Below are 20,533 nucleotides of genomic sequence, written 5' to 3'. Positions count from 1 at the left end.
GAAGATCTAGAAACCACATCCATCTTCCTGTGGCTGCTGTTGTCCACGATGTCAGAGCACAGCTTGGCGGATTGGAGAATTTGAGCCTAAGTGCCTCATTCAGCTCACTGGTCAGACCCTCCCCACCTTCTTCCTTCACACTTATTGACCTTGAGCCTGCAGAGGCAAGACAGCTAGTCCCAGCGCAGATGGGGAACTCTCCAGAGCAATTAATGGTTAATATCCTTCATATGAAGTGAAGAATGGGAATGCAGGTGCTGCAAAAGCCAGCACCGAACGGTTTGAATATAGATCTCCTCTCCCTTGTCAGTGTATCTGCTCACCCCATTGATTTCAATAGAGAAACTCAATAGAGTGAGAAATAATTGTTTAATTGTTTATCATGAAGTTTATTGATTCTGATTAAAATGTGTGGCATGTAATAAAGCAGGAATTGATTGGCGACACCACAGTGTCTTGCCTTCAAGAAGGGATATGATTCAACTTAATCAGCACTTGTTTCCATAAACACACACCTCTGACTGCATTATTCTCCTAGCTTTGTATAAAGAGCCCTTCACTCCCTCTCCCCCACCCCAACTCAAAACATTTCCTTTATGGCCTGGCATTTCTCTGCAGCACGCTCTTGCTGACGCATGAATGCCAAAAGAATTGTAAGCTATTAGCCATACAGAGTCTGCAAGTGCCAGTAGTGTGCATCGCAGAGTTAAACGTAAAGGTCACTGTCTTGCACTGGCAGGACTAGACAGGTGTTCAGGGTTATTCTATTAGATAAAGTGAGTACCTGGTAAAGTCTTGTGGGGCTTCAATGCTCTCATCTGCTAAACTCTGACTAGCTTGCAATTTTGGGCAGATGACATCTTGTATCCAGTTTCCCATGACAGGGTTTTAGTCTGTAGTTAAAGTCTTGATGACCCATTAGCATCTTCTTTTTTGTCAAAAAAATTCCCTGTTAGTAGGAAACTATTCCTACAGAGGTCCCCCATTACCGGAGTTTAGCCACAAGCAATCTCAAAGGTTAACTTTCCTGCAGAAGTAACTACGCCAGTTCATATGACTCAACAGAACTTTTTCACAGGCAGGGGCAAGAGCTTCTTGTTAAGTTTAACAATGGAGAATGTCAAGGCTCATCAACTTTGCTCTAACCAGCAGGTGTCACTATCCTGAAGGGCATTATACTAAAGTGTAAATCCAAAGGATCAAGAAATACCACGCTGTCTAGCTATAACTATTGCCATGAAGCACCTTGTGATAATTAAGTCATAACAAGCACCATATATATAAAGTTTTAGACTTGGATTTTCATAGGAATCTTTGTAGTGGGGATCTATCATGCCTTTGCTGCCTCCTAATGGAGATGCCAGTGCCTGATGTCCCCCAGCTTAAGGAAAATCCAGTCAGCCTGGGCAATCAAAAAGCCTTAGTTCTCCAGGGGCCTGAAAGGGCCAAGAGGAGACACTGACCGATCAGGAGCTAGCAGTCCTGTTCAGAAGGCTTGCCTGCCTCACCTCTTGTAATGGGGGAATGCTGGGACAGGAGAGGAGCTCCTAAGTGTTAACCCAACCCAGAACCCCAGGGCCAGATCACGGCCTTTGCTTAAAACATTGCAACAAAATATATACGTTTTATGCTTACTTGTTAGTTGAAAGGTGCAGACAGCCAAATTTGGAGTTTGTTTATTGCTGAACCATTTCAAAACTGATGCTGAGCTCACAGCATGGGCTGTTCTAATCCAGCTGGGCTACCACTAGCCTAAAGGAGTCAGGTGTCCAATCCTGACCGAGTTTCAATGAGACTTGGATGCCTATCTACTTTAAACTCCTTTGAAACTTCCATCTTTATTTGATATTAAGTGAATTTTATTAGTGGAGAAGTGAATATTCATTCATTAAAGCACAGACTATAAAGACTTCCATATTCTGGTTTGTTTCCTAACTGAACAGCTGCACCTTATGCATTTCCTCTCATCTTATTGATATGAGTGTCACCATTTTTCTTTCTCTCCCAGACACACAGACCAGACAGCTGGTCTCAACTTTATGGGATACATGCAGGGACACGTAGCCAGCTATTAGAGAGGGAAAGGTTTTGCTTTATATAATGACTCTCACATTCAAGATATCCCTACGGGCTTGATGATAATGGAGAACATTGTTATTGCAGTGAAAGTGGGAATTATGCAGTGAGCTATTATGTGCTCAGCAACAGCTAATGTGCAGCGTTGGAAATTAGAATGGCTATTTTTGAGAAAGAGAATGTTTCCCAGGACATTGGGGTTCTCCTCTACACTTTATTGGAAAGTTCCAGGCATTTTTTAACCTTCCACTTGGGCAACAGCAGTTATGGGTGAGGAGATCTTGGGCTTATCAGTCCGGAAGGTGGATTGGACTATTAGCATGTGTATTTTTAAAATTTTTCTACAGGTATTTTCCTTCCCTGGGGACGGCACCTTGATGCAACAGGAAAACCTGTGTGTTCCACTGACCCTGAGAGCTATGCCAGTGGAAGTTTTAACTCCTGGTAGGGCCACCCAAGCTCGACAGGTCAAATGGGTGGGACCAGACAAAAAAAAACTCAGCCCCACCGGTCTTCCAGGTTAGGGGTGGAGCAATAGGCCAACAATGGTATGCTTGTAAAAAAGTTATAGAAACACAATAAAGTAGCCATTCCAGAAAACAGCGAGATACACAGGGATGGTACAGCCTTGTTCATGCCTCTCACATTGATGGTATAGGAAGGATTCCGATTCAGGTTCAGATCTAGAACTTGATGGACAATCATATTTTATGAATTGAGAAATAAAATGCAAAATCCCCTAGTGTTGCACTGTCATGTCAGAACTAGGCAAGAGCCAAAGTTTGCAAGCTGATCCCACAATCGGCAGGAGGGCTACCAGTTGACCCATCAGGCTTGCTTATGTTGGGGCAGGAGGGGAGGGATAGCTCAGTGGTTTGAGCATTGGCCTACTGAACTCAGGGTTGTGAATTCAATCCTTGAGGAGGCCACTTAGGGATTTGGGGCAAAAATTGGTCTTGCTAGTGAAGGCAGGGGGCTGGACTCGATAACCTTTCAAGGTCCCTTCCAGTTCTAGGAGATTGGTATATCTCCTATTATGATTATTATAGTTTACAATTAAAATAAAAGTTTTTCTATCAGATCTTCAGACTAAATTGAGGATCTCCAAGGCAAGTGGGATTCTTTCCTGCTTATGTGAAAATACCAGTACCAAAAATTCTACAGATCAGATTCTGTCATATCTTATTTTTTCTATAATATTTCTGAGGAACCCATCTCCTTGGTATTTAACTGGATTCAGTTACACCTGTGAAACCTCACTGTCACCAATGAGGTTCCATGGGTGTAAACCGAGGGCAGAGGTGACTCTTGATTTGGAATGTAGTTAATAATTCTGAGCCAGATTAAAATCTGGGGATGCCCTGGCAGTGTGCATCAGAGCCAAAGAATGGAATAAAAGGGAAGTCCTTATTAGGTCAGAACTGAGGTGCAGTGGCAGGGCAGTGTTGGGGAAGCCTGCACAGTGTCTGCTCACAGCTGCCTCTCCTAACTAGTGCACTTAATCCTCTCTTTTTTCCTGAGACTACTGCCTAAATGTTTTATTTAGAAGTTCAAAGACCTGAAAGAAAATATCTGACTGCAGAAGAGGGTTGTACATGGTCAACCCTCTGCTTGATGGGAAAAGTTAAATCTCCAACAATTCATCACATTCATTGTACTGATGACTACAGGCATGATGACAAGCTATGATGACTACAGGCATTACCTCTCTTTTCTGTAGTGATTACTGTGGCTTCCAGAGGCTCTCCCCAGCCCTGTCTGGTCTTGGCAGATGTCCGGAAGATGTATGCAGACTCAGGGCTGAGATCGGTAGCTGTGAACTGTCTGACTGTTGAGCCAACTTCCACTGTGGTGAACTTGTTAGGGCTGCTGGTTGCCAGGCGGTATGCAATTTGATATCCTGAATTCATAGCAACAAAAGCAGAAGAGTGAAGAGAGGTTAGGGTTGTTTTTCAATCTTTTAGCGGGGGAAAAATGCCAAGACTATTAGTTCGTCCTAATTACTTATTTATTTGAAGGCAAAACAAAGTAATTTAGCTTTATAACAACCCCTCCCCCAGCCAGATGCAGTACATTATCAGGGAAATTACACACATTGTGATGAAGGGGAGGGCCTTCTGAGTATTAATCCACCATGAAACTCGTTTCACTTTTCATCCTTCACCAGAATAGGATATGAAAACAGTTTAATCTTTCCTGAGCATATTGGTACACTGAGAGAATGCCACAGGAACCAATAGAGTCCACACAATTGACTTTGACAGGCCAAGTCAGTTCACTGAAACTAATCTCCCCCTACTGTTCCACTCCCCGCGACACATACACATTTACTGCAGAGCAGAGCATGCCAATTGAGAATTTTTTAAAACATGGGCATTCAGATTGCTTAGGCAGTGCAACATTCCTATCTCACACCCAGTTAATTCTCACATCTGTTTGGAGTTATTTTTTCATCTTTCCTGCCCACGTGTAGACCTAGAATTCATGCTGTAGTTGATGGTACAAGCCTCTTTCTTTTAGTCACTTGGTGTTCCTGATCTTCTCCTTCACTGCAGAAGATCAGGAGACTGTGGGGTCCTGCTTGAAAAATACCTCTTATGCTGAAAAGCTGACACCGCACTTCATCTGTTTAGTACATTCTGCTCTGTCGACTCTAATCTCCTCTCAAGCCTTTCTGATGGTAATGAGTTTACAGTTTATCACACATTATTAATGATCCAACTGTGCAAACTAGTGTGTCCAGGATTCTCACACACCACAAACAACAACTGTCCCCCAAAGAGAAAATACCAAATGTTCAAACCCATTCTGGAAATACTAGCAACTGCACCAGGTTCTCTTTCTCCTGGACCTCATTGGCAACTTTTAGTCCAGCGGCTATGTTCCAAAATCAATTCATACTAGAACTTGTGCGGTGCTCTGTTGTCCAAGCTGAATAAAGTCAGAACTGTTAAATGCTTCATCAAGTTACATGAGAGAGGGTAATGGCCAAAAAAAACCCCCACAAAACAAAACAGCTGAACTCAGTCGTGACAGATTTCTGCCAAACCTTTGCTGATCTTCTGAACTACAAACAGAATTAGTGTGCTTTTCAGAGTGAATTCTGTATATGAGTATGTGTATTATCTTGTGAACCATAGAATTTACCTGGGATCCAAACGGTGTTATATGTGTATGCAGACAGTGGTAATGATGGGGATGGTGTGTCACAGGGTGATCGGCCCCAGTAAATGAAGTAGGTACAGCTCCCAGGTACTAGAGCAGGTGCTCCCATTTGGCCAATTAGGAGGGATGCTTGGATTAGTCAGGAGACCCAGAGAAGAGAGCAGACTGGTTCAGTCAGGAAAGGCAGGTGAGAGCTGCCAAAGATCAGTGGGACTGGAGGACGTCCTGGAAGGAAGCAGAAGGTGTTTTCTCGGGAAAAGGTGAAGGCAAGGAGAGTAGCAAGAGGGGTTTGCTGGCTGGCATCTCCAAGGTGGAGAGCGAGGACCAGAGAAGGTTGAAGACAGGGGAGTGGCAGAGGAGCTTACCTGCTGACATCCCCAGGGCTGGAAAGCTGAACCCAAGGTAACCATGAGAGCGCTAGGGGGAGTGAAAGATGCTCCCAGCAGAGAGGCCATGGGGTTCCTGCTGGGAAGAGTGGGGCTACACTCCAATTGGAAGGGCTGGGGTGGCTGTCCTGGAACAAGGAAAAGAGAGGACTGACAATGTCCAGGCATGATTGAAGGTGTCAGTCTGTGGTATGTGGGGCAGCTAGGGGTAAGATGTCTTGGGTTTTAAGGATTATCTACACTGGATGTGGGAAATAGACTATTTGGGATTTTTGGTGGGGATGATTTGAGCTATGTTTTGGTAATGGTAATGTTGATGGACTAGAGGTTAAGTTTGCATGGAGTTATGGGGATTCTGAAAGGGGAAACCGAGGGAAACGAGACTGTCTTGCCATGGCCTGCTGCAGGAGGGTGATCTAGGTGGGGCCACCCTATTCCATGTTGTGACTGATTGAATTTCTCTTCCTTGTATTTCCTTGTCTTTTTCTTTGGAGGCCATAAAGAAACCTGTGGCAACTGTTAGCAGTGGGAATCTGAATGCTAGTACTGTATGCTGCTGTGACCCAGAGTCTCAGACCCTGTGGCTACACAAGCACAAGGGTAGGAGACCAGTCTTCCTTGGTATTCAAATTACAGCACATGAAAAACAGAGAGGGAGCCAATGGTCTCAGCCCATATAAGAATAATGGCGTATACAGATGATAGACTGGAAGACCAACATTTTCAAACCTAAGTGCATAAAGTTAGGCATCTAAATAACCAGCTTGCTTTTTAGATTACCTGTAGCTCCAATTGAAGTCACTGGAGGCTCTGAGTTTGCAGTATCTCTGTACATTTAGCCACTTATTTGGGTGCATAAACAGGGATTTAGGTGCTTAATTTTGTGCGCCCAAGTTTGAAACTTCTGCCTTTGGAAAATAAGGTGAATAGTAAGAGCTTGGGTAGTTTCTCAGAAACATTATAGGCCCAGCTGAGATAGCACAGATTAGAAACCTGAGCGCGTGGTTTAAAGTGCTGTTCTACTATGAACAGTGACTGTAATATGACATGGTGAGGCTCTACATGTACTGTCTCGTAACAGGGTTGGCCATCTCCTAAGCACCCTTTCATGGCCAGAGCGTGCTTTGCAACATCCGTCCTCTGTTTCCCTCTCTTCAGGGTCCCTTAAGAATGACACTCAATTTCCCTCTGGGTTAACACCACCCCTCCCAGGAGCGGGTTTAGTAGCAGAAACAGTTCTTTGCCTGGGGTGTCATTAACACAGTTTAATAACAGAAATGGTTCTTAACAGACCACAGGGTCCCAAAATAAAGACCATCACCCTAAAGAAGTCTATACTTGGCGCTGGTGCCTTCTCTCACAGGCACAGCTTGCTCTTCTGTCCTAGACTGTTCTCAGAGTCCATCTTCTCAGCTCTTCCTAGCTGGAGCTTAGCCTTTGGGCAGCAGCATCTAGGTCCCAAACTTTGAGACCCAAACAAGTGCCTCCTGATGTCTGGGCTCCTCTCTGACACGCCCTTGATCTCAGGTCTCCCCTACAGAAGCTCTTAACGCTCACTGTAGTCCCAGAGTTGGCAACCTTTCAGAAGTGGTGTGCCGAGTCTTTATTTATTCACTCTAATTTAAGGTTTCGCGTGCCAGTAATGCATTTTAACGTTTTTACAAGGTCTCTTTCTATAAGTCTATAATATATAACTAAACTATTGTATGTAAAGTAAATAAGATTTTTAAAATGTTTAAGAAGCTTCATTTGAAATTAAATTAAAATGGGTGGCCAGGACCCGGGCAGCGATAATGCCACTGAAAATCAGCTCGCGTGCTGCCTTTGGCACACGTGCCATAGCTTGCCTACCCCTGCTGTAGTCTCTACAATTTCCTGATCTCTCCCCACTTCGCTGCAACCTCCGGCTGCTTTCTATAGAGGAGTAATCACATAGATCTCTTCCAAGTGTTCGCTAGCACCCATTACATTTCTCTGTGACTTCCCGATCAAATGTTTTCATTTTATGAGTATAAAGATGGTTTTCCAAGCTTATAGCCCTGAAATTCATCCTAAGATCTGAACGTCAAGCTATGTACTTTCTGGCTGCTACATCACTAATAAAGAGGGTGCAATTAGGGCTTAGTTAACAAGTGTGTTGATGACACATGAGCCAGAAGACAATCCATCTTGCTCCCCCAAAACTATACTGGTCTGCAGTGCTAACAGGAAATTTAGACTAACATTTTCACAGTTGGGTGACTAAAACTAGGAACCTAAACAAAAAATGATTTGATTTTCACAGGTCCTGAGCACTCGCAACTCCCAGTGATGTCTCAGAGGTACCCAACTTTGAACTTTCCAGCCTTACATTTTTCAGGCAAGTATATGTAATCTATCCCTTTTGACCTATAGTTCCGAGCCTCCCAACCGTCCTGCACTCATCACCATGGTATTTCAGCATCTTTAACACTAGAGTAGTCTGTCTTATTTAAAGTCCAGAGAAAGACAGATCAGTAGGAAGAAGAGGAAGGGATATGTTGTGATCTTTTCTGTTTCTGTACATGTATAGAAAGCAGAATTGAGAGCACAGATCAGGTGACCAGAGTGGGGGAAACAGTAGAAAGAATGTATTGCGGAATTTATACAGTAGCAAAAACAATGAAGGAAGAGGCAGATAAGATAGCTAAAGAAGTACAACAAGAGAAGATAAGAACAAGTAGTAAAACAGCAAGACTAGGGCGTGGAGGAAAAACATAGAGTGAGTTTGCTTTTCTCTTAATAGTCCATCTAGTTGTTAAAGGGTAAGTATGCTATCAAGGGCAAATTATTTTATCGTTCAGAGGGATTAGAACAGGGAGGAAAGTGCCCAACAATAAAGTTATAAGTATTAGACATGAAAGCAAAGAAAAATGTGTATTACTAAATGCTAAGACTAATGATAGACAGATGAACAAATTAATCAAGGAAACAGATTGACATACAGGGAATTATAATAACTGAGTTTTTAGAAGAACAAATTCTTACTACTCCTTAATGCTAGTTTAACTGTTAAGAAGATTAACAAGGAGACTCACTTGTCTCTGACAGCTATACAAACTCCTTCAGTGCAATCTGAAAAAATACAAGCTATCGTCATTCTCTCCCACATTTGTTTTGCTGGCTGGCAGTCTGGGAAAGCATTCCCCTTCTTGGTGGTTATGCAACCAGAGACTCCAACCTTCTTCCCGCAGATGTTTCTTCAGAAGTCCAGTGTTCCCTCCCTTCAGTCCTCCTATCACCCTGAGTGGAAGGCGTATACGCTACCACATCTAAAGCCCAACTCACTCTTGTTATCACTAAAGCACCTGAAAGATAGTTGGAATCTGCATCTTTGGTTTCTTGGGTCACTCTCTCCTATGTCATCCTTTGATGTCCCAGAGTACCCAGGAGACACTCAGTCATGGAAGAGCAATTCTTGTCTTGTTTTTGAGTGACACAGAAGCAATATCTGAAGCATGGAGGTCTAAGCTACAGTTGAGCTTGGTTAAGTTAAGCTGAAGTGAAATTAAAATGGTAACATTATTAGGTTGCTGAATTTTAGCAACAAAAGGAAGACTGCTGGAAGGGTTGGGTAAAATCAAACAAGGCAAATCAATGGAGGTAAATGGAAAGTGTTCAAAGTGAAATTAATACATGCCTCAGGGCATTAAGAAGCAATGTAGCAATAATTGCGAAAGGAGCTATAAAGGCTCCTGCAGATGAACAAGGAAGCTCAGAAAGGAACACATGATAAGAGAGTCCCAGATATCTGGCAGAGAGGAGAGCTGGAAAGATTACTGAACAGAGTCAGGGAAATATGAATAAAATTTAAATGCAGAATGAAAAAAATTACACAAGGGTTATGACTATACGGCTTTTTTCATATAAGAAACCAGAGGGTCACGGGTTAAAAAAAAGAGTAAAAGTTTGAAGGGATGTGTAAACGGGCCGACTCACCCCTGCCGCGCCTCCTGCTGGTTCCACTCGGAATTTCCCTCAGTCTAGCCCTGGAGCACCCTCGGCAGGCTGGTGATCCCCCTATTCGCAGGCCCCCGTGTCCCTCCCTGAACCCGGTGCCCCTTTCTATAATTGGGTCTCCCCCCTCCCAGGGGAACCCCCACCCTACTACCCCCACTTTGCCTCAGTAGTGGCCACTGACAGTCATGGTCTAGCCCCACACCCTGGGGCAGACTGCAGTATCAGCCCACTCATCACAGGCAATAGGGGTTTGGACCTGCTGCTTGTCCTACCCCTGGGCTGCCCTCTGCAACTCCCAGTACCTTTGGCCCTTTGCTAGGCCGCAGCCTGGGGCTTTCCAGGCTGGAGCTTCCCTAGCTCCTCAGCCTGTCCCCCAGCCCTGCTTCACTCAGGTATCTAGTCTCAAGCCCTAAGCAGCCAGGCCCATCTCCCTCTAGCAACAGAGAGAGACTGTCTGTGCTCTGGCTTCCCTGCCTCTTATAAGCCCCAGGGCTTCAGTTTGGGGCGTGGCCCCCAGCTGCAACCACTTCCCCAATCAGCTCAGCTCTGTCAGGCCACAGTTTAAACCCCTTAAAACCCCGGAGCAGGGTCCACCCTGCTACAGGATGGCTCAAGTAAGTCTTCTGGGACAGGAAGATATTCTAGAAGAGTAATATTCCAGATGGCCAATCACAGTATCCATGACAGATACGTCAATTTCCGGCAATATCTACACTGAAAACGCTGCAGTGCTTCAGTGAAGACACTATCTAGGTTGATGGGAGAACTTCTTCCATCAGTGTAGGTAATCCACTTCCCCATGAGGTACTAGTTAGGTTGATGGGCAAATACCTAGGGAGAGGTGAATGAAAATTCCTCACATCCAGTTATGCAAAACCCCGAACTTTCTAAAGCTTTGTCCTGTGGAGAGGGTGATTGTCTTTGGATCACCTGTTATGTGAGGCCAAGATCAAAGGCTCAAGCTGTATAAAGGGAAGATTGAACTATTTCTGGTGGTTCTGGTTCTGAATCTGATTTTGTAATGAACTTGTAGCCCCGGAAAAAAAAACAGTTGTGGGTTTTGAAGGACTGACACCTACCACAGTCTGAGGTTGGAGGTGGGGTGACTTCTTGCAAGCTTTTTAGCATGTGTCTAGGTTCATTTTTGTTAATGTTTTCTCTGAATGCTGTAACCTTAAGAATAAATGTGCGTGCCTACAAAGAGCGGTGGTAATTTGTGACTGCAATTACAGCTGTTCATAGCCTCTGGAGAGAAGCAAAGTGCAGATGCTGGCCGGTTTAGGTAGTCTGGCTTGCTGGAAATATCTCAGTGTAGGCAGGGAGCTGTGCAGCCTGGAAAAGCCCCTCAGAAGGGAGAGGAACACAGGTCTCTACCCAAGAGAGGTGATGGCTGAGGAGCCAGGACCCTTGAGTAGGAATACAGATGCAGTTGCCCTGAGGCTGTCTCTGTAACTTGAAGGTGTTTTAGTCTTTTCCTTACTCTTTTCCCACACAGAGCCTGATCCTAAACCCACTACCGTCGCCGGGGAGCCTTTCCATTGACTTAAGTGGATTTTGGATCAGGCCCACAGTGCATAACAAAAAAGTAGATACAGTCTTTAGGAATTTCTTTTTAAAAAAATGTGCTTACATTTGCATGAGCATCTTTTAAAATCCTTTTTGCGTGTCTGCAATCAGTTTCATATGCCTGTGCTTTCTGAACTGAATAAAAGGCAACAGTTTAAACTACCTGTTAAATGTTAGGTCACTGTAACACAACCACTTGATTCCCCAAAGCAAACAGGCAGGAGAATGACTACAGACAGTGAATACTAAAGCATCTTTCAAGCTCGTCACCATACAAAAGCCTTCAGAACCGACAGCACTGCTCACATGGGCTATGATGCATCAGAGCGATAAACACTCACTAATTTGTCATAGAACTTAGGAAAAGCTGAATGATACTGAGAGGGTACAGCCTGCCTGGTGCAGAAGCCATCCAGATTGTTTATTTTACCACTTTTGCTATTTAAAGGCCAGGGTGTGTGCAAATGCAATACAGAATTAAAATGTGAATTTGCAAACATGGATTACATCCAAATTTTGTTCTAATTCTCAGACGAGTTCTTACACACAGTTTTGCAATAAGCTTCAGGTAAATGTTAGACACAAGGATACCATGAGGAATACTAACCAGGGACTGGAAGGGTGCCGAATGAGCTCTCATTTTCAGTGAATCGCTCACAGATATGAAGAGCACATATCCATAGTAATGCATCACTTTGTTTAAATAGTATGTAAAGGACCTGTGTCTTGTGGCAAGTGGGTGGAATGCAGAAAAGGAGGAAGTGTAGGGGCCCAGGTGGTTACTTCAACACTCCCAAAAGAGGAGTTAGAAATAGCTGCAGCTCTCCATAGTAAAATATTTAAACAAACAAGTGTTTTTCCCTCTAGGTGTCTGCCAGTGTTGCATGCTGCTAATCCCTCTCTGAAATGCTAGAACATGTTTTAATATGGATTACAAAAATGTTAGCTACAAAGGTGTTTGTATGCTCAGAGGGCCACACTAGCAGAGCAGAAACATTGATTCTAAGCCTTTGATTCTAATGTTGCTCTTGGGGGGTGGGGAAGATGTTTTCTCTTTCCAGCACCACTGATGGTTTGCAGGGCACCCTCCAGAACTGTATTAACCTATTTTCACCACCATTTCCAGTTCAGTACACTTGGCTGTGATGGTTACAATTGCTTTCTAAAAGTTCACTGCAGTAAGGAGATTTAAAAAACAATACAGGAAAAAAAGAGTAAATTGTAGCCTTCATTTTCCAATAGTGTTACAGGGCTATGCTGTTTTTCACATATTTTTGAGATACTCTTCTTTTGTTAGAAGGGACCAGAAATACCCCATGTGGGTAATTCTTACCCTTTCATTCTGACATTGCAAACTAATTACTTCCTTCCTTGGATCCTCATGTTATTATTTATCAGGTTTATTGAGATAGTGCCTAAAAGTCAATCAAGAATGGGGCTGCAGTGTGTGAGATGCTGTGTAAACAGTCTAAACAGATAAGGCAAAGATCAGCAATGAGGCATAGTGTGACAAAGGAGGCACAGTTTATAGAGTATTTTTTTTTATATTTTCCCAATATTCTTTATCAGCTGGAGTTTTCCGTAGACACATTCTGTGCTTCAAATCCTAGTTTCCTAGTAAATAAGCACATAGGAGGTAGTACTCCTTTATTTAAAAAACAAACAAACAAAAAATACGCAAACCACACACCCAACACCTCAAACTGCAGGATTCTGTCTCTGACAGCTAACTGGTGCCAACTTTCATGCAAAGACTTTTTTTCTTGTGTTCAGGAGATCCCTGCAGCAGCTGCCTTCAAATCACTGTGATGACTTTCCTGCTCCTTCAGGTGCCAGGATTTCCTCACTTGAGTACTTTTGGAGGCCACGAACCAGAATGCATTCTACAGCTATTGACTCAAGATTTGAACAAAATGTAAAAAAACAGCCTGTAATTTAAAGGGACACTGTCAACCTAGTAAAACCCAAACTATGGGTCTACCTTAAAATTATCCTAATGCTATGGGAAATAATCTCAGAATTCTAAATACAAACCCAAACTACAGCAATGCCAGGTAACACTAGAGACAGAACAGAGGCAGCAGAGTCTAAAAGAATGAGCACAAGATGAGAAGTCAGGGTCTCAATTTCCTCATTTTTAAATGGGAATTAGCATCCCTACCTACCTATGAGGGCTGGTGGGAGGATTATTAATATTAGTCCAGAGCTTTGAAGACAAAAGTGCTATTTAACTACTCAGTACTTTATTATTAGAGGCAGGAATGGATTAATATATTGTAAACATCTTCATACAGATCCCATTGTTTTTGTAAAAGTGACTGCTGGTTTGTGCACTGGAAAGCCATCTTGATAGGTCAGGGTAAAGAAAAGGTGATAAGATGTTTCACAGATTCTTGTAATTGAGTTAGCTACTACTATTGCTCTTGATGAAAAGCTAATTGTGAGTTAACTCCTTGTGACGTGACAGATGGCATTATCCAAAGAAAAGCGATAAAGCAAAACACAAGAACACATACAACTAAGGGTATGGCTACACTGGCGAGTTGCAGCGCTGGAAAGCCTCCACCAGCGCTGCAATTAGTAAGTGGCCACACCTGCAGGGCACTTCCAGCGCTGCAACTCCCTGGCTGCAGCGCTGGCCGTACACCTCACTCAGCATGGGGAATAAGGATTCCAGCGCTGGTGCTGCAGCGCTGGTCATCAAGTGTGGCCACACACCAGCGCTGTGATTGGCCTCCAGGGTATAAGGATGTATCCCAGAATGCTTTTATAAATTACTCTCTTTGTTTTGTTATGCAGCCTCTCTTTGTTTTGTTATGAACGAGCTCCCATCGGAGCTCCGTTGCTTATCTAAAAAACAAACAGAGCTCCTGTTTGCTGTGATCATCTGTACCTGGCTGTAAACAATCAAATGAGAGGCAGGCAGGGAGGGAGTGAAACAGCGGGGAGTCGTGTTGGCTGCAGGCTGTTTGCAATTAAGAGTTAAGACTAAGGGGTCGGAAACATGTTCTGATTTTTCAATGCAGGAAGCTAAACACACAGTGTTGGCTCCAAAAATCCCCTCTCTCTTTCCCCCCGCTCCCTGTCACACTAGACCCCCACTCCACCCCCCTCTTTTGAAAAGCACGTTGCGGCCACTTGAATGCTGGGATAGCTGCCCATAATGCATCACTCCCAACAGCGCTGCAAATGTGGCCACACACCAGCGCTGGTAGCTGTGAGTGTGGCCACACACCAGCGCTGGCCCTGCACAGCTGGATGACCAGCGCTGCAAACTACCAGCTCTGCAAACCGTAAGTGTAGCCATACCCCAAGAGTTTAGGTGGTCCTGGCATCACAAGAGAAAAACCAACTCTTCCCCTGCCATAGAGTAGTAGGCAACTCCCCAAATACTCATCCAAAAAGGATACAAAACAGAAAAATGGGAGACAATTTAAATATAGTGCCATGAGATGACATGTGCATCTGACTCATGCAAATGTGTACCCTGGGGATCAAAAGAATGTTACATTAGTTATACAGACTCTCACTGACCCTTCCAAACCCCAGCAAGGGGTACCACACTTCTCAGCTGACAGCAATGTAATATTTTAATTTGTTCATCTATGAACTGGCTTGGATGTGCTTTATAGTACTGAAAGTAAGAGGAAGAATAAGCACATATTCATAGTTCTCCTTCTGTTTTCTCTCAGCCCCTTCCTAACCATTGTGTTTGGAAATTTAAATGTTGCCTCTCTTACCCAGAATAATTCCATTGGGTTCCTCTGGTGGTTGCCACACAATTCGTACTGATGCCAGTCTCACTTCAGGGAACACCAGCCTCACAGGAGGTCCTGGGGCTGAAAAGAAGAACAGAAATCACAAAAGTGGATATTATGTACCAAAGGAACTGCTAGTTCCATGACAGCTGCTTGTTTAAACACTTCTCTGTCTGCTTTATACAGAAGTCAGGCCAAGCAGTATCTAACCAGAACTCCAGAAATGGCTGTGAGCTTACGATGCTGTACATGCACACACTAGTTTTATTGTGAGGAATTCTGTGAAAGGCTGGGTGCCTCTAGCATCACAGAAGAGTAAATATAATACCGCAACCACACACCCTAGAATGCTTTGCTGTGCCTATAAAAGTGTGTTACAAGGTTGCTTTGACAAATGAGTTCTGACCTATGCGAGAATGATCTCATAACAGCATTGCTAGGAATCCCTGTGAGCCAATCAGATTACACACTTCATCTAAGTCACTACATAGCTGATTATATTCTAGGGTGCGAGGCACTGAGCTACCTTTACAGATAGAGAGAGAGAGAGAGAGAGAGAGTCAGCTTAATCCCCTTCATGCCTGTTGAAATTGAATAATAAACGTCTAACTCTGCTGGCAGCCCTAGCTTTGAACTCCCTTCTGTTTTTACATATGCATTTTGTACGTGTGTCTAGGCTCGAGAACCTTTGTGAGGTCAGAAGCTCATTATGAGCACAGATGGCTGGCACCCAGTTTGTCCATCTCAGGTTCACAAGGTGAGTTTATGCGAATTCACAAATATGCAGGCTCTGAAATTCTCCGTAAGCACAAATCTCACCTGCACTCTCACTGATGATACTTTTAATTAAATTGAACTGAAAGAAGACACAACATGTTTATGTCAGGAGTTTGGAGATGGAAGAACAATTTGTGTCATTTGCCAACATATACTTTAGGAGGGAACTGTTATAATGAGCTTGTCTTTGACAAACAACCTTAAACGTTTCTCATTACATTCTGGTTTATGGAATTCAGTGAACGCACTATCTCCCTGTAGAGTTTTGCTACAATAATCTGCACTCTGCCTCGTCTGTTAGAAAAAGGCTAAGTTACCACACAGCTAGTGTATTAGAGAATGACTAAAGCAATGATTGGGGGTAATTGCACTCTTCCTCTCTGCAAGGCACATCCTTAGTGCTTTGCTGGAGACTGCAGAAAATATTGTACTAAATCAGAAGTCTGAACATGTTCTCAGTCCAATGTAATTACTTCAATAAAGTTGCTTATGGAAATCAAAGTTATTTAATTTCTGTTGGGAGCTTTAGATCTGAAAGGATCTGGGATTTTTATTTTTATTTATTTTTATTAGGATGAATACAAAAAAAAAAGTTTTCAACTGACACATTCTTTATACTTGCTTATACCCTACTGAAACTGCAGAGAAAACAGTCACCTTTAAGTGTTCGACACCTGTAAAGCTGAAAAATATTTTTACTGCTGACGTAAACTTCAGTGAAAATACACCAGGAATGCTCTGACCACACAGACAAGTTAAAACAGAAACAGGAGGTGGCTCTAGTCCTTTCAGCATGTCAAACTGCACAGAGGAATCTCTGAGCTCATAGGAAGCATTGGAGGGGATTACAAAGGGAAGCCTATATGGTCCCTTTTCAAAGGTCAGTCTCTTATTGACCAGAACAAGCAGGTGAATGATTGAAAGACTTGTGGGTTGGGTTTAAACAGCAGGCTGCAACTTTATTAATTTTACCTTGTGGAGGGGCACTTCATTGCCTGCCCCAGCTCTCACGTATGAGGCATTTAATTAATTTGTTCCAGTGAGGGTTCCAGGGCTTTTACCACAAACCAAAAAATAACTTGAGGTACATCCTTCCTCGATTACTCAGGCACTCAGTTCAGTTGTGAAACCTCTTCCCCCTGGTTCTCCGCATAAGCAGGGTGGCGTGACAGAGGTCACAAAGGCATGAGAGGGGAACCTCAGTACTCAAAGTCTTCAAAGTTCTTCTACTTCATGAGAGCAAGGTCCAGCTGTACAATCCTGGAGGTCTTGCTGACCTCTGGAAGCTGGCTCTTCTCACCTTTACCCCCGGACACCAGCTGCAAGTTGTGACGAGTCAGCAATCGTAACAGTGCTATAAGTAGGGCTCCATGTCTATCACGGAGGTTGAGGAAGTCACGGATTCCATGACTTTCTGTGACCTCTGTGACTTCTGCAGCAGCCAGCATGGCTGAGCCAGGGCAAAGGGTGGTGGGGAGAGAAACCCAGCAGCCAGTCAACTGTCCCCATCTCCCCTTACTCAGCCAATGGCTAAGCAGAGAACTGAAGTGGGGAAATCCACTCCCTGCTGTGCATGCATTTGGACTTCTCTCATTCCCTGATGCCCAATCAAAGTACCTTCCCTGGTAAAGGCAGCACAGGGTGTTCTTTTGCAGAACATTCTTACTGGAAGGCCAAACTCCATATCTCCTTCAGGCCCAGTCACGGCTAGATTTGTTTATTGTGTCCTATTATAGCATTTCTTGTTTTAGTGCTAAGATTGCAGTACCGCAGAAGTTCATAACTGGGCTGTCAAACTTCACTCCAGCCTGGAACTAGCTCTATGAGGTTTGAATGAGTGAGAAATGGAGGTTTTTGCTTTTGCCAATTACGGGGAAAAAAATTTCAGTTTTTGAGCCCAGAACCTCAGCTTGCCCCGAATGCTGTGCTAATTGACACTAGCCAAGGATCAGATTCTTTATGTTTAAAACTGCAAGCAAATCTAGGCTATATTTTAAAGTTTGCATAATGAAAAAAGCTTTTATTTAAAAAAATGCTAGAATGAATGGGAAGAACACTTGAGCGACCCATAAACTCACCATCATCCTTGGTTCTCTCTATGACTGGAGGGAAGTTAGGGACCCCATCTCCAATACGTGTGAATGCCAGCACCTGAATCTCATAAAGAACATATTTCCTCAAGCTGGCCAGCAGGACACTCTGGGTGTGGTTACCTCTCACTATTTGGGTCTTTGGTTCAGAGTCCAAATCTTTTGCTTTAAACAGAATCTGCGAGAATAAACAGAAAAAAGTATGGTTATCAATCATTATCCAAAAGGATTACAAGAAAGATTGTATGTATTTTGGGTTCTTCCTGATCTTAAAATATAAAGCAAGAGACTCAACTGCACTCTTTTGCACAGAGCAAACAGGTAATCCCATAGACATGAGCACTGGCTGTATATAACACAGAAAGTAAGCCATGAACCGCTGGACATGTGAAGGGAAATCAGTGATGCTGCATGCTTGAACCTGAGAGATTATGACTTTAGAAGATAGAGGGCATTGTTAGAAAGAACACAACTCTGCTGGATACTTTGCCCTCATGTCTGGTGACTGAACTGCAATGATCTGGGATGATGAGGTGAATATGAGCAAGCCTGTTCTAGGATCTTGACTGATATCCCTTTCTGTGGTCTCCGCTTCGAGCGGCAGGTGTAAATTCCAATTCAAGGAGACATACCCATGTTAACTCTGATTGAGTCTGCATGCTTTAAACAGAATGTAGACGTGCGATATGAGCAGCAGGAGAAGCTAGCCACCCCAAGTACATACCCATCTGAGACACTAGGCATGAAGTTGGGGTACCTAGCCCACTCCTGCTGTTCACGTCACCATGGCAACACTATTTTTAGCATGCTAGCTTGACCAGAGCTAGTGTAGTTTATATCTCCAGCTCCAAGTGTAGACATACCCTAAACCAATTAGATCACTCCTCCAAAGAAAGAGAATATTTCCTGACCCTTCTCAAAAGAGAAATGGGTAAATTAATATGCATCTGGTAGATAATAACTATCAAATGGAAAAACAGCCTAGCAAATTGTATTAAAACCTCGATTGTGTACCTTGTAGCCCAGAATAAGTCCATTTTGCTCTGGTTCAGGTACTGATGTCCATGTCAGTAGGATCTGGGTGGAGCTTACTGCTTCAGCTGACACATTCTCAGGGGGAGCAGAAGGAACTGCAATCATATGGAATCACAGACATTAGAGACAGGTCTTTCCTATTACGTCACCTACTTCATCACCTTGCCAGCTCAGGATTGTTCCCTACAGAGCATTTGCTTCTGCCTTGTTTAGTTTAGTTTTCAGTGTCCGTTGCAAGACTTGTCCACAACCTAAAACAGATGAAAGTCCATTTTTCTCTGATATTCACCCTATATTTCCCACTCTTAAATCTCATCCTATTTTTCCTAGCTCTATCCCTCCTTCTACCCTAATTTCTCACTAATTCTTCCTGCAGACCATGACATTTATGAACAACCAAAGATTCTAAACTATGGACAGTCCATTCCTGGGTGCTCATTTGTTTTATTTTTATGAAATAATAATAAAGATGGAAATTGGGATTTAAACACTTAGCATTCTATATACTTTGTAATAATTAGAGTCAAGTTGGCATTGGACTAATGTAAATATCTTTCTCAATATCTCTGTCACACGTTTTATTTCCCTGTGTTGAAAGCCAGAGATCCTTATATACCGGGAATTTATCCGAAGGTGCAAATCTGTTCCAACAAGACGTTTTACATCTGCCCTGCTTCCTATGCTATCTGAAAGGAAATTATAGCATCTTGTGTAGAATTGGGAATAATTTCAGCCTCTGGATTGAGCCCAGACCTCCTGATTCACTGAGGACTGCTCCAACCTCCAAGCCTTTTGATTAGGGTGTAATGTACAAAATGACAATGTTGTAGATCTATCAGTGAGGAGCTCGGCTTGGATCACCAGGGTATAAAAGAAAGACATGACTATGTCATTTAAATTATAAAATGTGATTATTGGGCCTTATGAAACTAGAAATATGACTGGAACTAAATTACTGACTCCTCACTGACCCGAAAGCAGAGGGATTCTGCATCCTCTGACTATATTACCTCTCCAGGCATCACAGAAGAACCACACAACCACAACTTTAACACCATGCAGTTATGCAATTAAATTTGGAGGCTGCTTTTAAGGGTTCAATAAACAAGATTTTATTTTGTCCCTTTCGTCTTCTTTTCTGTGCATTTCTAATGTCTGAAAGGCATAATCCTTTTAAAAGCATGATACACCTGTCAAGCTTCAGAGAACATTCATTTGCCAAGGAAGAGAATGTTATACAAGCACACGTGGAAAAGAAGGCTTGAATAAGGTTTTGAGTGCATCACCAAGGGAGCGCAATGCCCCTGAAAAAGCCAGCGCTCTCCTTGCAGTCCAAACTGAAAGCAGAAGAAAAGCTGTTATGGAGGGCTAGCTCCTGAGGCTGCAAGCAGCAAGAACAGTATAATGAGTCTGACACAAGAATATATATTGGAAAAAAAATTCACCAATCCACACTGAAGGTTAACCGCATACACAGTCATTTCTGAAACAATTTCCCTGTTACCAATTACCTGGGACATGAGAAACACAGCACCGTCACACGACAATGCAGCAGACTGAAATCAGATTTTTTTCCCCCTCTCTATGCTGAAGTGTTTTTTATCTTCTTCTAGATTTATGCCCCACAAGGATATAATTATGTTAAAGGAAAACAGATTGCCAGGAGCCATGAACGTCTTTGGATCCCTGCCATAACTTTATC

General features: G+C 43.2%; 1 protein-coding gene across 26 annotated transcripts in view; it reads right to left on the bottom strand.

The window, feature by feature from the left end:
* The window catches only part of SDK1 (sidekick cell adhesion molecule 1), a 664,468-nt gene that overhangs the window by 81,439 nt on the left and 562,496 nt on the right, over positions 1–20,533 (bottom strand). For all 26 annotated transcript variants that reach the window (XM_044979056.1, XM_044979053.1, XM_044979052.1 and 23 more), the window contains 4 exons: positions 18,811–18,926; positions 17,785–17,974; positions 14,912–15,010; positions 3,782–3,976 (listed from right to left, as the gene is read on the bottom strand). In XM_044979056.1, the coding sequence (XP_044834991.1) occupies positions 3,782–3,976; positions 14,912–15,010; positions 17,785–17,974; positions 18,811–18,926 (600 nt within the window). The remainder of the gene's footprint in view (positions 1–3,781; positions 3,977–14,911; positions 15,011–17,784; positions 17,975–18,810; positions 18,927–20,533) is intronic.

The sequence above is a fragment of the Mauremys mutica genome, chromosome 11 (genome assembly GCF_020497125.1).
Source record: "Mauremys mutica isolate MM-2020 ecotype Southern chromosome 11, ASM2049712v1, whole genome shotgun sequence".
Taxonomy (NCBI): domain Eukaryota; kingdom Metazoa; phylum Chordata; order Testudines; family Geoemydidae; genus Mauremys; species Mauremys mutica.
This window is presented reverse-complemented; position numbering and strand designations above follow the sequence as displayed.